A 12,946-nucleotide genomic window follows, 5' to 3' on the forward strand; every position below is an offset into this window, starting at 1 on the left:
GGACTGCCATGGATATATAATAATAAATAGAAGGGAAGTAAAATATGTAAGGGCGAGACTGTATAGGGCGGTTGCTTACCCTCCTTGGTCAAATATCTTCTCTCAATCTAAAGTTACACACTTGGTTTCCTCAAGATCTAATCATAGCCCTATTTTGGTGAACTGCAATAAGAAGAATGGGTATTTTAAAGCTACAAAATTTGCATGTTAAGAGATGATGAGGGAGAGGGAGGAATCCTTAGAAGAGGAGACCAATACAGCCTGGGGCAACATACCTCTGCCTCATGTTTACAATTGTTGCAACATAAGATAAAATCAATGATGGATTGTCTAACTAATTGGAGCAGCCTCAAACATGGGACACTCACAAAACAAATCAATAGTTTGAAGTCTGATCTCGAAAGACTACAAGCAAGTCAAGGTGTGGACCATTTCGATCAGATTGAAGCGGTGAGTCAAAGACTACATGAGTTACTCTTAAGAGAGGAAATTATGTGGGGACAAAGTTCAAGAGGCACATGGTTGAAGCATGGTCCAAAACACCAGATATTTCCATAGAAAGGCTACTTGGCAGCAAAAATAAATAAAATCAAAATCTTAAGAAAATATGATAGTCATACCGTGGAGTAACCAGCAGAACAGGAAGAAATGGCACATTAGTATTTTAATACCATGTATACAAAAGAAAATCTGGTGTTTCCTGAACTCATTGAATAAATCATGGATCAAAAGGTCGACCAATAGATGAATGACAATCTGATCAGAGAATTCTCTGATAAAGATATAGGAGATGCTACTTTCCAAATAGGTCCTTCAAAATGTCTAGGTATTGATGGCTTCCTGGCTAGATTTTTTCAGAAAACTTGGGGATTCTCAAAGAAGAAGTCATCAATGCTGTCAAAAAATTCTTCAAAGAAGGAAACATGCCACCTGAAGTCAATGAAACAATCATTGTGCTCATACCAAAAATAAATGATCCAGTTTCTCTAAAATAATTTAGATCGATCTCATTATGCAATGTGACATACAAGATCATGGCGAAGTGCATTGCTAATAGACTACTACCACTACTTGATGGTCTAATTAGCGAATGCCAGAGTGCTTTTATACCTGGGAGACTGGTAGCTTTTGAATACTTTCACAACGTATAGAGAAACAAGAAAAAGGGTAGCACCTTCTGTGTCTATATATTGGATCTCACTAAGGCTTATGAACGAGTTGATTGGAACTACCTAAAGTAAATTCTAACAAAAGTTGGTTTCCACCCAATTTTTGTTGGATAGATTATGTGGTGTATCTCTTTTTTCCAGTATAAGTTTAAGATAAATGGGGGCGCTAAGCCGCTAACCACAAGATGCACACCATCGAGATGTATCCGACAAGGAGACCCATTGTATCTTTACCTATTCATTTTTATTGGTGAGGGCCTTTCAAAAATATTGCAATTAGCTGTCTATCTTGAGGAGTTAAGGGATCTAAAGATATGTAGACGTGCTCCAGCCCTCTCACACCTGTTATTTGCCGACGATAGCCTAATTACCTTCGAAGAAAACATTGCTCAAGCTAGAATTATCGAGGATGCAATTGGTATTTTTGAGATTGGCCTCGGGCGGGTCAATTTATTAACCCCAATAAGTGTTCTATAATGTTCAATAACAATTTTCTAGAGGATACAAATCCTACTAATTCATCTAGCTTCTCGAGCTTCAATGGTTCTGGCTGGTTTTAGTCAACATGAGGACAAGAATGGATGTAAGATGAGCAGGATCCACCTTACACCTCACGTGGTCATGGATCCGCCGTAACCTTGGATATCCATGGATCCGCCTTAACCTTAGATATCCATCCATGGATCCGCCTTAACCTTAGACGTAATGGATCTGCCTTGATTAAGGTATTAATGCAGCCATCAATTTGACTTGAAAATCACATGCGCCATCTGGCTTCTTGGTCTTCGATAGATCCGGCTTGCCTAGCCGACAGGTGGCCCAAAATGGATGCTAACAGTAGACTTTAACCAAATATTTCGAAAAAATATAAAAAAATTATAATATAAAATTTATTATACTAAAATCATGATTAAATAAATTTTCGGATTACATGTATTTGGTATTACGGATACTGGTATTTTTTTTCTCTACAATCATGGTCAAAATTTTGAAAAATTTAACTTTAACTAAACCCATACGAACTAAATAAAATCGACCGACGTGGATACCAAAATCTAGGACTACAAATTTGTCCTGGTTTACCCTCCTCGGTTTCTCTGCAAGCAGGCATGGTAAGGAACTACTAGCAAAAGCTTGAGATTTCCACTCTGGCGTGCCGATCTGACGATCCTCCGGTCGTCTTGCCCGGCCCCGCACGCCGGCTGTGGAACGCGTCACGGCGCTTCCTGACGAGGATCTCGATCTCCCGCCTCTCCTCCCTCGCCATATGCTGGGAACGGCACTCGGCGCTGCAGAACGCTTGCTCTCCCCTGCAAAAAAGAAATCCCAAGAACCGTAAGAACCTTAGCTCAAGCCCAAGTAACAGCAAGTAGATCGAACGAGGAAGGAGATTAATCTTACTTGTACACGAACACGTCCATGTCGCCGTCGATCTTCCTGCAGCAGCAGAGGCAGAGCTTCAGGAACTCCAGCCCCATGAACCTCGGGCCGCCCAAACTCTCCTGGCATTTGGACGCGCTCGACGCCGGCGATGACCTCACAGACGACCTCCTGAGGACGGCCAGCGGCGGCCGGTGTTGGCATTGCCTCGGCGACGCCTGTATGATCAGCCGGAGCCCCACGAGCTCGCCGGACGCCTGCATTCTTGGCTTCATCCCCTGATCCGCCGCCGCGGCCTCGATTTGCAAGAGACTGGGAGATCTCGAAATCATGCCAGCGACAGCGAGATAACAATTTTTAGACAGTGATGCCAGCGAGACGCTCGCAGTTTTTATACGTGCTCGATCCTTGAAACCGTATGCGGTTGCGGAGAGAGGAACGTGAATGGCAATACAAAGGAAGCTGGTGAGATGAGAGCTAAGCGATGTGGCTGACGATTATATAGATGGCGATGCCACAGCTTGCAACCACGCGTGCTCCCATTTAGTTTAAATTATTAATCAGTCTCCGTCAGTGCTAAAAAAGAAAGGTTTGTCTGGACGTACAATATTCGCCCGCATGCTACACATGGTGCACGAGGATGAGTGTGTATGTGTGTGCACACTGACGCATTGCACAGCTGGGGGATTGCACTGTTGAGCATTTGGGAGTCACACTGCCACATAGTGCAGATAACACTAGTGACTCACGCCTTACATGTGGACGCTGTCTTTATCGCTGCACGGGGAACAAAGACGTGTTCGGCCGCATCTGAATTATTTAACCTGCATGCTTCAGTGACTGATCACAGAGCAGATAAGAAACAAACGGTCATATTTTGCTCTGCTTAGTTAAGGTATGTACAGTACTTTTTTTTTAGTAATGCCACATAGAATAATTGTTAGGGTCTCTCTAGGGCTCAGTTAACTAAGAGTTAACTTAACTCTCAGTAGATTGACCCTGACCTTCTTCTTCACCTCCGACGAGAAACCACCGTTGGCCTCCCCCGCAACCACCGCCGGCCTACTGCCGTCCACCTCGCCTGCGACCAGAGCGTTGTTGCGCACTTTGCCGCCCTTCCCTGCCCCAAGCTACCCCCTCCGCCGGTTCGGCACTGCCCCGGCCATCCCTCTAACTCTGGCGAGTGGCCACATCCTCTCCGGCGCTGGCACACCCCCCACCCCACCCCCACCCTAAGTTTTTTTGCGCCCCTTCACCGCCTTCGTTACCAGGAAGAAAAGATGGGAGAGGATAAGGAGGACACCGCACAAATCTAGATGCGTTCATCTAACGGTGGAAAAAGTTACTGAGCCCTATGCTAGCAAAACTGTAATTATTAAGGTAGATGTAAGATAAACTGAGAAAAGATGATTGACTTCTCTTAACTAAGAGATCAGCAAGAATTATTAAATATTTTTTTCATTGTACGAGATATCTTATCTCATAGTTTTCTAATTTACTTTTTAATCATGTTAATATTTAAGAAGCATCCAACCTATAATTATAGGTGATAAAGTCGAGACATAATTCATTGCACATCTACCTTAATAATCGCACACAATACCTAAGATAAGATAGTCTTATCAACCATTGCACATGCCCTATAATCTAACATCAATTCTTTTCTATAGGATATGCGTTATCTTTCGTAGTTCTACGGTTTATATACATTTTATTATGCAGAGACCGGTTGTGAATTCTCTTAGCTATATTGCGATGATGCAGCTTGGTTAGTTAGAAACATATCGGACTAAATTTATTTGCTAGCCCCTGTAAAAATAGGTAGAACGATGATCACTAGCTCTTGGGTGAATTACCGGCAACTCACCGTCTTCTAATTGTAAAACTGTGGATCCCCTCCCCCATCGGGTTTAAAAAATACTAGGAAGCATTGGCGCGGCGACACGCCGCGCCCGTGGTACTATTTTTTTTGTATGTGTAATTAATACTAATTATCTTGGTGGTCGCAAAAAAAAATACTAATTATCTTGGAGTAAATTGGTTTGTCTTTTCTGAATTTAGTGTCCATCTGTAAGTTTGCAAGAAATCAGTTTTAGTGGATACGAAAGTGAACAGCAGAAGAAGAGGCTTCTGTACTACCATACGTATATACATTGGATTACATAGCAAAGGCCGGCGCTGATGCATCTTTACACTGGGAAAAAACGTATATACTGGCATATAAAGCCTGGCTAGACAGGGAACAGGGTGCCACAGCTGAGTTAGTTATACATAAACATGTGAGCATTGCGGGCTTTAATTTTCTAGGTTAGAGTAAGACAACTAATAGATAACTATTCATAACATTTGAGCAAGCATCTAGTGCAGTGATATGGCGGAAGTACTTGTTCCTGGAATGGCACATAGACCAATTAGGTTGACAACTTGCGACAAATTTCTGATTTATCAATTGAACTCCCTGTCTGAACTGCCGCAGTTGTAGTGCATAAATGGCATTCTTGGTCCTGATTGTGGAGGAACAAAGTGAGTGAAGTTAGTACATCAATTAGTGGTATATAAGTCAACATTATGTGTATCTCGGGTGCTTACTTGGTAAGTTAAGCTCTTTCTTTTAGGTGGGAAACAGCTCCTTGTTTACTTCCTTTTCTCAGTAGGTGCACTGCAAAAAATAGACTGGCTATGAGTTGACAGTATAAGTTCAGGGTCAGCTCTGGTCTTGTAGATCAGATGTAGGCAGCCACCATTTTTTCACTGGCGTGGTGGTTGACTTTTGAGTTTTTCCTTTTTTTTGCCTATGTCGTGGAGCCTATGTTCTGTTATAAAAAAAAGTGTTACTTGTAAGATTGTTGCTGGGAGTTGAAACAATTTATTGTTTGCTGCATTCGCTTAACTCTTCTAAGTCTGAATTGGTGGCTTCTACCTCTGAATTTTCGTTGCTTGCTGAATGCTGATGGGGTGGCGGTGTCTTCAGTCAAACCAAGCTGTTCAGATTTCTGAATAGTTGCTGGCAGTCTGAAAGCACTGATGGGTGCGAGCTGTCACTGAATCAATAGTGCTGATCATTTGAGAACGGGGGAACGGTATGTTGTCAAGATCGATGGCTTCTGGTATACCTCGGCGACAACGACACATTTTTTCCAACTGTGCCTCTTATAGCAGATGGCACATAGTCTGTTAGAACTCTCGCTGTAACGACGACCAAAGTTGTGCCATCGCCAATAATTGTATTATATTGGTCGCCGGAAAACATGAATTGTCATATAACCTCTTTTATTCTCTTCGTATGCTGGATATCTTATCCACTGACTGAGAGCTTGTACCTGTGAACAGTTTGAATGTGAAATTAAGGGCCTGCTATACCTTTCCAACATAATTTGTGGAACTGAAGAGTGGCTTACCTTTGTACCCCATTCTATGAATGGATAATGAGGGCATTTGTGAACAGTCAGCTAACAATGAAGTGGAGCAAGTAAGAGAGACAATTTAAAGGTGAACACGTGTATTAGTCATTGACAACAGGCTATTTCTAGGTTCATGGAAAACATGGTAAATTGAACTCATGTATGAAAGCTCATTATTACTCTTTACCAATGGCATATTAGAATGTACGGCAACTCGATTGTGAGGATTTTTTTATTACCATTAAGTTCAAACTGGAGTTCGTCCTTCCAATCAATAATGTTGTAATTAGCGAGGAGAGGGAATGAAAGATTAACTAAATTGTACCATTGGTTGATATATAATGTAAATAAAAATTACCTCAGGTCACCTGATATAGGTACATATATATATACAACCTCCAAGGGCTGCAGAACCATGGAACTTTTAATATAAACATAATCATCGGTCTTTGGGCTTGTCACTTAACCTGCAGACAAAGGTCAAACTAATATAAGAACCATAATACATTAACGCCATTTTATTTTCAGCAGACTATGATATTATTATAGAGAAAATATAGATAAAAGGGAAACCATACAATTAACTTGGTTTCTACAAAATATGGTAGATGTATATGAACACCATATCGTTACGGCCTAGTGCTCCTTCAGAGATGGTGAAACCCATCACAGTTTCAATGTGCAAAGAAGATCAATTTATATGTAAGGGCTTATGATTTCCAAATAGGATACGGTGGAAAAAGTATATAGTATTAGGGGAACTTTAGCCAGAACATTACTTCTAAGGGTAATAACAAAAGTTAGAAATACTTCTGCTCAGAATAATTACTTGCATTTGCCGGTAGTTTTCTGTGTATACTTACCAACTAATTTCAGTACAGCATATTTCTATGCACCGAAGATAACCTAGAACAACATCTACGACAGATCTATTGAGGTGAATAACTCTTCTTCCTTTATTTGACTCATCAATGCTATTTGGAAACTCATGCCCTTTCCCATCTTATATACATAAAAGAAGAGCACAAAAGCAATACGAAGGGGTTTCTGCAATGTTAATGCTGAAAGTAAATCAATATAGCTACCTATTTGGCAACCATCTATAACTCCAAAGCAAGTGTTATTTCAATTTTCCAGAACTTTTTTTGACAGATCCATGCAGTTTATCAGCAAGACAAAAGGTGACACAGTGCAGAAACATAAGTTCACAAAAACTGTTGACAGATTACTTTGATATTTTAACACGTTGCGCATATCAGCAACATTTAAATAGAAACTTAAATAGCATCAGATGGACATATTAATAGTGGATTGTTTGTTTCAGTTTAGCAGCAAAGCATGAGATCAAAGCTATTGGAGAATAGCACAACATCAATTACCTGTTGAAACTTCAGATCGCCATGCAGCTCAGTGGTGCAGAGCTAACCCACTTCTTTGGTATCTGATGAGCTTCAACTCAAGCGCCTCGTTGGCGTAGAGTGTTCCCTGCTTGATTGATCATCCGATCCATACAAATCTTGTCATACACCCTAGCAGCAAGCAATCAGTAACTAAGGATCAACTAAACCAAAAGACATGTCATCACAATAACACAGGGCACACATGCGCAGGAGGGTGACGTACCGTTGCAAAAAAGACACAAAATACTTTGCCATATTAAATAGTAATTTTAAGTAGAAGTGCACGAACACCCCATCCTGTTATTGTTTTAGGCGTACAGAAGTCTACATTCAGGGGAACTAATTAAAATAATATCGACAAAGCTTACCGGAAGAATGAAGATGAACCAAATTCTAGGAGTAAAAGAACCATAGCCAAGCCGACGACTTCATTAAAATTCTAAGTAAAGAAGTGGATCATTAAATACCGGTTTCAGATTGGTGAACAGTAGACTGCATGGAACCATGAGACCGGGCATTGTGGCATTCGTGTGGAATTAACCTTTTTGTGATTTTGACTGCATTCATTTAGCATATAAGAAATTTGCTTCCAATAGAGAAAGAACGAAATGAACATAGTAATAGTATAATCAGTGGGCTGCTTGCCTAGACAAATCCCCTTCCTTCAGCCAGCAATATTAACTGTATAATTTGCCAGCTGAACTTGCATGGCTGAAGTAATAATTTTTCAGTACGAATCGACCCAACAACTGAACCATCAAAACCAGGAGCTAGGGCAGCAGTATTTGAATCGACAGGTGAGTGATTAACCATGCAGGTCTACGAAAATAGCGAACGGAACCCGGCAACGCGCGAGGATGAAAACTCCTCCACTCACAGGGCACCACGTTGCTGACAGCATATGTATATTGTTCAGGTATACTGTTGGTATTTCCATCAAAATTTAATTTATGTGGGTGGCGATCAGACGTTGTCCCGCATTAACTTCCAAGAAGCCACTTGCTGTCGTGCTCCTCTGGCCTTCTTGCTCGTCCACCCAAGCTACTACTAGTTAGCTTCCTACCAGCAGCGAACTCCTCTGACCCAGGATGTAAATGGCGCCTCCGCAGCTCTGACCTTCTTGCTCCTCCTCCCAAGCTCCACTCGCTAATGTGCTCTTCGGCCTAAGACTAGTCGTAGTGGAGAGTAACATAGAGTAGTAAGAGCATCTCCAGTCACGTCCCCCAAACCGTCCCCCAAACCGCGCTGGATCGAGCGTTTGGGGGACGTGTTTTGTTCGTGCCGCGTTTGGGGGACGTCGCTCCCCAGCCGCGTCCCCCAAACGCCGCCCCCAAACATTAAAAGTACTTTTTTTGGCTAGAAAAAAACTATTTACTAATATTCAAATCGGTTGAACATAAACAAATTATATATAAAACTTCGGAAAAATATAATTAAATACATATAAACCATCTACTTCTTCTTCTTCGCTGATGGCCCCGCCTCGTCGTCGTCATCGCGGTGGCGCTTCCTGCTCGCCACCTCTTCCGAAGAGGCGGTGTCGGCGCCCGACGCGTCGAAGTCCTCCTCGTCGTCGGCGGTGAACGTCGGCTGCGCCTTTGCCTTTGCCTTTGCCTTGGCCTTGGCCTTGGCCTTGGCGGCCTTGGCCTTGGCCGCCTTGGCCTTGGCCGCCTTCGCCTTCGCACGGGCCACCGCCGCCGCCGCGTCCTCGCTCTCTTCTTCCTCCGCGTCCTCCTCCCAGCCCCTGCCATTCCTCCTCGCTGTCAAGCGGCGGCGGGGAATCGTCGCCGCTGCTCGGCGTCTCGGCTCTCTCCCACCAATGGCGCCAGCAGCAGGCTTTCCCTCGCTGGAGGTGTCGGACGGGAGCTGGGAGATGTAGCTCATCGTCGCTGGAGGTGTCGGATGGAGGCTTGGATGAATGGTGGCGTACGTACGGGTCTTATTGAGCGCGGATGAACGGCGGCGCAGAAGTCGAAGAGAGCAGCGGTTGCTCTTCCGAGGAGTCGGCGCTCCATTCCGGCGGGGTTGGCGCGCCGTCGACGCGGTTGCCAATGCGACGGTTCCGTTTCCTGGCAACTGCACCGTCGCTACGTATGTGGCGGTTGAGCGTCCGAGCCGCTGACGGGTCGGGCCCGCGCCTCCTCGCCTCTCATTTCGTTGTGTCCGGCGTGCCCGGCGTCCCCTGTGGGACGGGGACGGGCTCGGGACGCCGGACACCGTATCGGGCCGCGCTGGACAAAAAAGGCCTTTGGGGCGCGCAGCTGGGAAAGTTTTTTTGTCCGGCGCGCCCCAAATCGCTTTGGGGGACGGTTTGGAGGACGCGACTGGAGATGCTCTAACATGCACATGTTACTACTCTATGTTACTACCTTCATAGTGGAGAGTAACATTTGTGTGGTGTCATGCAAATTAATATTTATTATGTTGTAGACTCATGTTGCCTTGAAAAGTGTGTTGTTATGGTAACATACTCTCTTTCATCATTTATTATCATGCCATATCAGCAAAATGCCTTGAGATATGTGATGTTACTACCTTATGTTACTCCTACTATGAGTAATCTAAGCTCCAAGGCAGCAAGCTCTTTTAGGTGACGTGCTCGTGCACCCAAGGTCCAAGGCAGCATGCTCCTTCGATCTGGCCAGATCTGGGCAGTGGGTTGCCTGTTCCGGTGACAAGCAACATCAAATGCGGCCGGATGGCCGAGCTAGCTCTGGTGGCGGAGGCTGTCGGCGGGGCGCAGCGGCCGTCAACGTGGTGTTCGGCAGGGCGCAGCGGCCGTCAACGGTGAGTCGCCGCGTCAAGATACTCACCAGCACTCGCGCCCTCGAGCTCCAGCGCGCCTCCTGGCCGGCGTTGATGCCCACCGCGGCGGTTGTTCGGCGGTGCGGGCTAGCTCAGTTGTACTGTGTATTTCTTTTGGTTTTTTGGTGCATGATTTGGACTGATTCAGTTGACACGGCGAAGTTTCTTTTGGTTTCAATGATTCAACCTGTATTGCATGTTGGATTTGTATACAATTTCTTCGATCTCAACCAATCTGGTAAAGGAAACCTGTTATTTTCTTCCAATCCAAATGCTTCACGGTAAAAAAAAGTACTCTATATGCATTTTTCAGTTCCTGAAATTATCCATAATTCATCGATAAACTGATGAACTAAATATATTAATCATATGGAGAAGATTCGACAGAGAATTACTCAAAATATGCATGAATTCAGTAAGCTCTAAATTAGAAGCAACTATTTGATGAAACATATATTTATTAACTTCACATTGTTATGTTTGATTTTTTTAGTACCTACACCATTGATAGACATTTTGTGTTCAAATATTCGTGTTCAAAATTAATCATTTTGTCTATCTACACAATTGATAAATTGTGATGGCTGCGGATGGATCTATCCATACATTAAAATAATGATGTTTCTAAAATATTGTTTTACGAACTCTGAGAAAACAATGGATCCCATTGTGAAGAAGCGGTGTTCTTTCATTTTCAGTTGTTCTTAGTTTCACTATTTAGAGTTATAATTAGTTTGTTAACGTTTTGTTAACCTCTGTCGAATGCTTGAATGCTTCGGTCTCAAAAAATAATGTCATTTTATATTCTTTTGTTTTACATGTGTAATGTGCTAATTATGCTGCTGTTTTGCAAGTAATCATTTTCACTAATCCAGCTTGATAGTTGGATCTTCCATTTTCTCATTCGCAAAGCTGAGATTCAATTTAGCAACTCGTATATAGAATAAAAGAACATTGTACTACTCTGACAAATTTTGTTCCCTAGTACTAACTATTCTGACATTTGCCTTAACTCTTGCTGTATTTCATCTCGTATTCAACTGGTATAGAAAAGTTAAAGCAAATGTATTAATTAGCTGCTATATTAAGTGTGAATCTAAGAGCAGACATTGATGCTCCTGATTTAGACCTCGCCCGTAGCCGGGTTCCAAACGTGCGGGTCGTGCAGGTCTACCACTAACAAAGAAGAAAAGCAAACCACTTACATACATCTTTGATTGTGAGATGAAGCACGCAAAGCACGAGACGTAACTGGCCGGACGTAGCATCAATGAGCAGTAAGAAGAGCCTGCAAAAATCGATCATCAAATAATTGGAAAGAGAAAAATCGGGAAGCACCACATCCAAAGACAGAGAATTAAGGCCAACACAAATTAATGTACACCAACCTGACCGTCTTGGAATAAAAAAAATACGGTGGCCAGGGGGAGATCTGCCTAGAGAACTCCAACAGCTGAACGTGCCTGAAGCGACGGAGGAAAAGGAAAAAAATTCAGCCCAATCGCAAGAACCGATCAGCCAGTAGAGTTTCCAAGGAGAGAAAATCTGATGGATCAGAGGGGGGAGAGGAGAAAGGGAAGGGTTAGGGTTTGTTACCCTTCGGGGTGGAATCGAGAAGATCGCCGTGGTCCTGGGGATTGCTCCATGGAGACTTCCTGGGTGATTCTCCAGGACGCTTCATCCAGGAGATCTCAGCGATGCCGGCCATGGCAGGCCTCATTGCCATCGCCCATGGCGGCCGCTGCCATCAAAGTATTTGAGGCTCCCACACCGTGTTGGCAAATATCAGGGTGCCTGCAGCAGCGAGCGCTGCTGATTGCTGCCCGCCTACTACTCGGGGCCGGAGTTCCGTGCGATGGCGGCGGTCATAGGGTAGAAGGCTAGATAGAAGGAGGGTATGGGAGGCCATGGAAAAGAACGTGATAGAGAGAGGCGTTCCAGATTTTTTTCTCCTCCTGCACTATTTCGGTCAAAGTGTAAAGAAGTGCTGTGAATCTGCTACACATTTCAGGAAGGAAGCACCGCTTTACCGGAAGGGTAGGGCACAAGAGGAAAGGAAAATGCATATGAACCGGTAACCGGTAGCCCACTCTGCTAAAAAAGTAACAAACAAAATTTAACACATCAGTGGAAAGATTACGTGGCACTAAATGGATGGACGAAAATTACACATCTACAGTACCTAGAGGTCCTAGATCAATATGAGGTTGGTTAAATTGATTGTCTTTTATATAGTACACATATATGCGCACACCATGCTCTAGAGCATGAACCGTTCCCTCACCCCCTCCTTTGACTTCTTTATGTGTCTCTCGCACATATTCTTTCCCCATATATGTGCCGCTTATAGGCTCTCTCGTACATAGTCGTACCTCACCGATGAAACGGCTGGTGGGCTACCGCTCCTTCCATTTCTTCATCCTCAATCACCTTCCTGCTTTTCGTCATATCGCAGCTAGGTCTCGCTTCCTACATCCTAGATTGACAATTAATGATCGCATGTTCGCAAACTTTTAATCCTTAAAAAATTCAATTTTGCAATGATAATGTCTTATAGTTGGATATCCATCAGGATTACATATATGTAGTCTTGACATCAATCTTTTCAAAGGGAAAACGTGGTTCTGTATCCAAACCGTTCTTGCCTTGATAATGATACTGCCATGATGGGGTAATCACGAATAAGTTTTAGTAGCGGAGCTAGATGACGGGATGCCCAGGACGGTGTAACTCGGTGGTTTACCCAGGTTGATGTTGTAGGGATACGTTGCATAGAAAACAAAAAATTTCC

The 12,946-nt window shown here is 43.6% G+C and overlaps 1 protein-coding gene across 1 annotated transcript; it reads right to left on the bottom strand.

Annotated features, from left to right (window-relative positions):
• Positions 1–2,042: 2,042 nt before the first annotated feature.
• LOC124696080 (FCS-Like Zinc finger 17-like) lies at positions 2,043–3,009 on the bottom strand. Its single transcript, XM_047228862.1, has 2 exons — positions 2,571–3,009; positions 2,043–2,479 (listed from the first exon to the last, which is right to left on the bottom strand). The coding sequence occupies exons 1-2, from the start codon at positions 2,879–2,881 to the stop codon at positions 2,293–2,295; spliced, it is 498 nt and encodes a 165-aa protein (XP_047084818.1). The 5' UTR covers positions 2,882–3,009; the 3' UTR covers positions 2,043–2,292.
• Positions 3,010–12,946: the final 9,937 nt, after the last annotated feature.

This window comes from Lolium rigidum, chromosome 3 (assembly GCF_022539505.1).
Source record: "Lolium rigidum isolate FL_2022 chromosome 3, APGP_CSIRO_Lrig_0.1, whole genome shotgun sequence".
Taxonomy (NCBI): Eukaryota; Viridiplantae; Streptophyta; class Magnoliopsida; order Poales; family Poaceae; genus Lolium; species Lolium rigidum.

Excerpts from the sequence above, each read along its gene's own strand:
- LOC124696080 (XM_047228862.1), bottom strand. The coding sequence starts at position 2,881 with ATGATTTCGAGATCTCCCAGTCTCTTGCAAATCGAGGCCGCGGCGGCG. Across the intron at positions 2,480-2,570 it reads ATGGACGTGTTCGTGTACAA|GGGAGAGCAAGCGTTCTGCA; the intron begins GTAAGATTAATC and ends TCTTTTTTGCAG.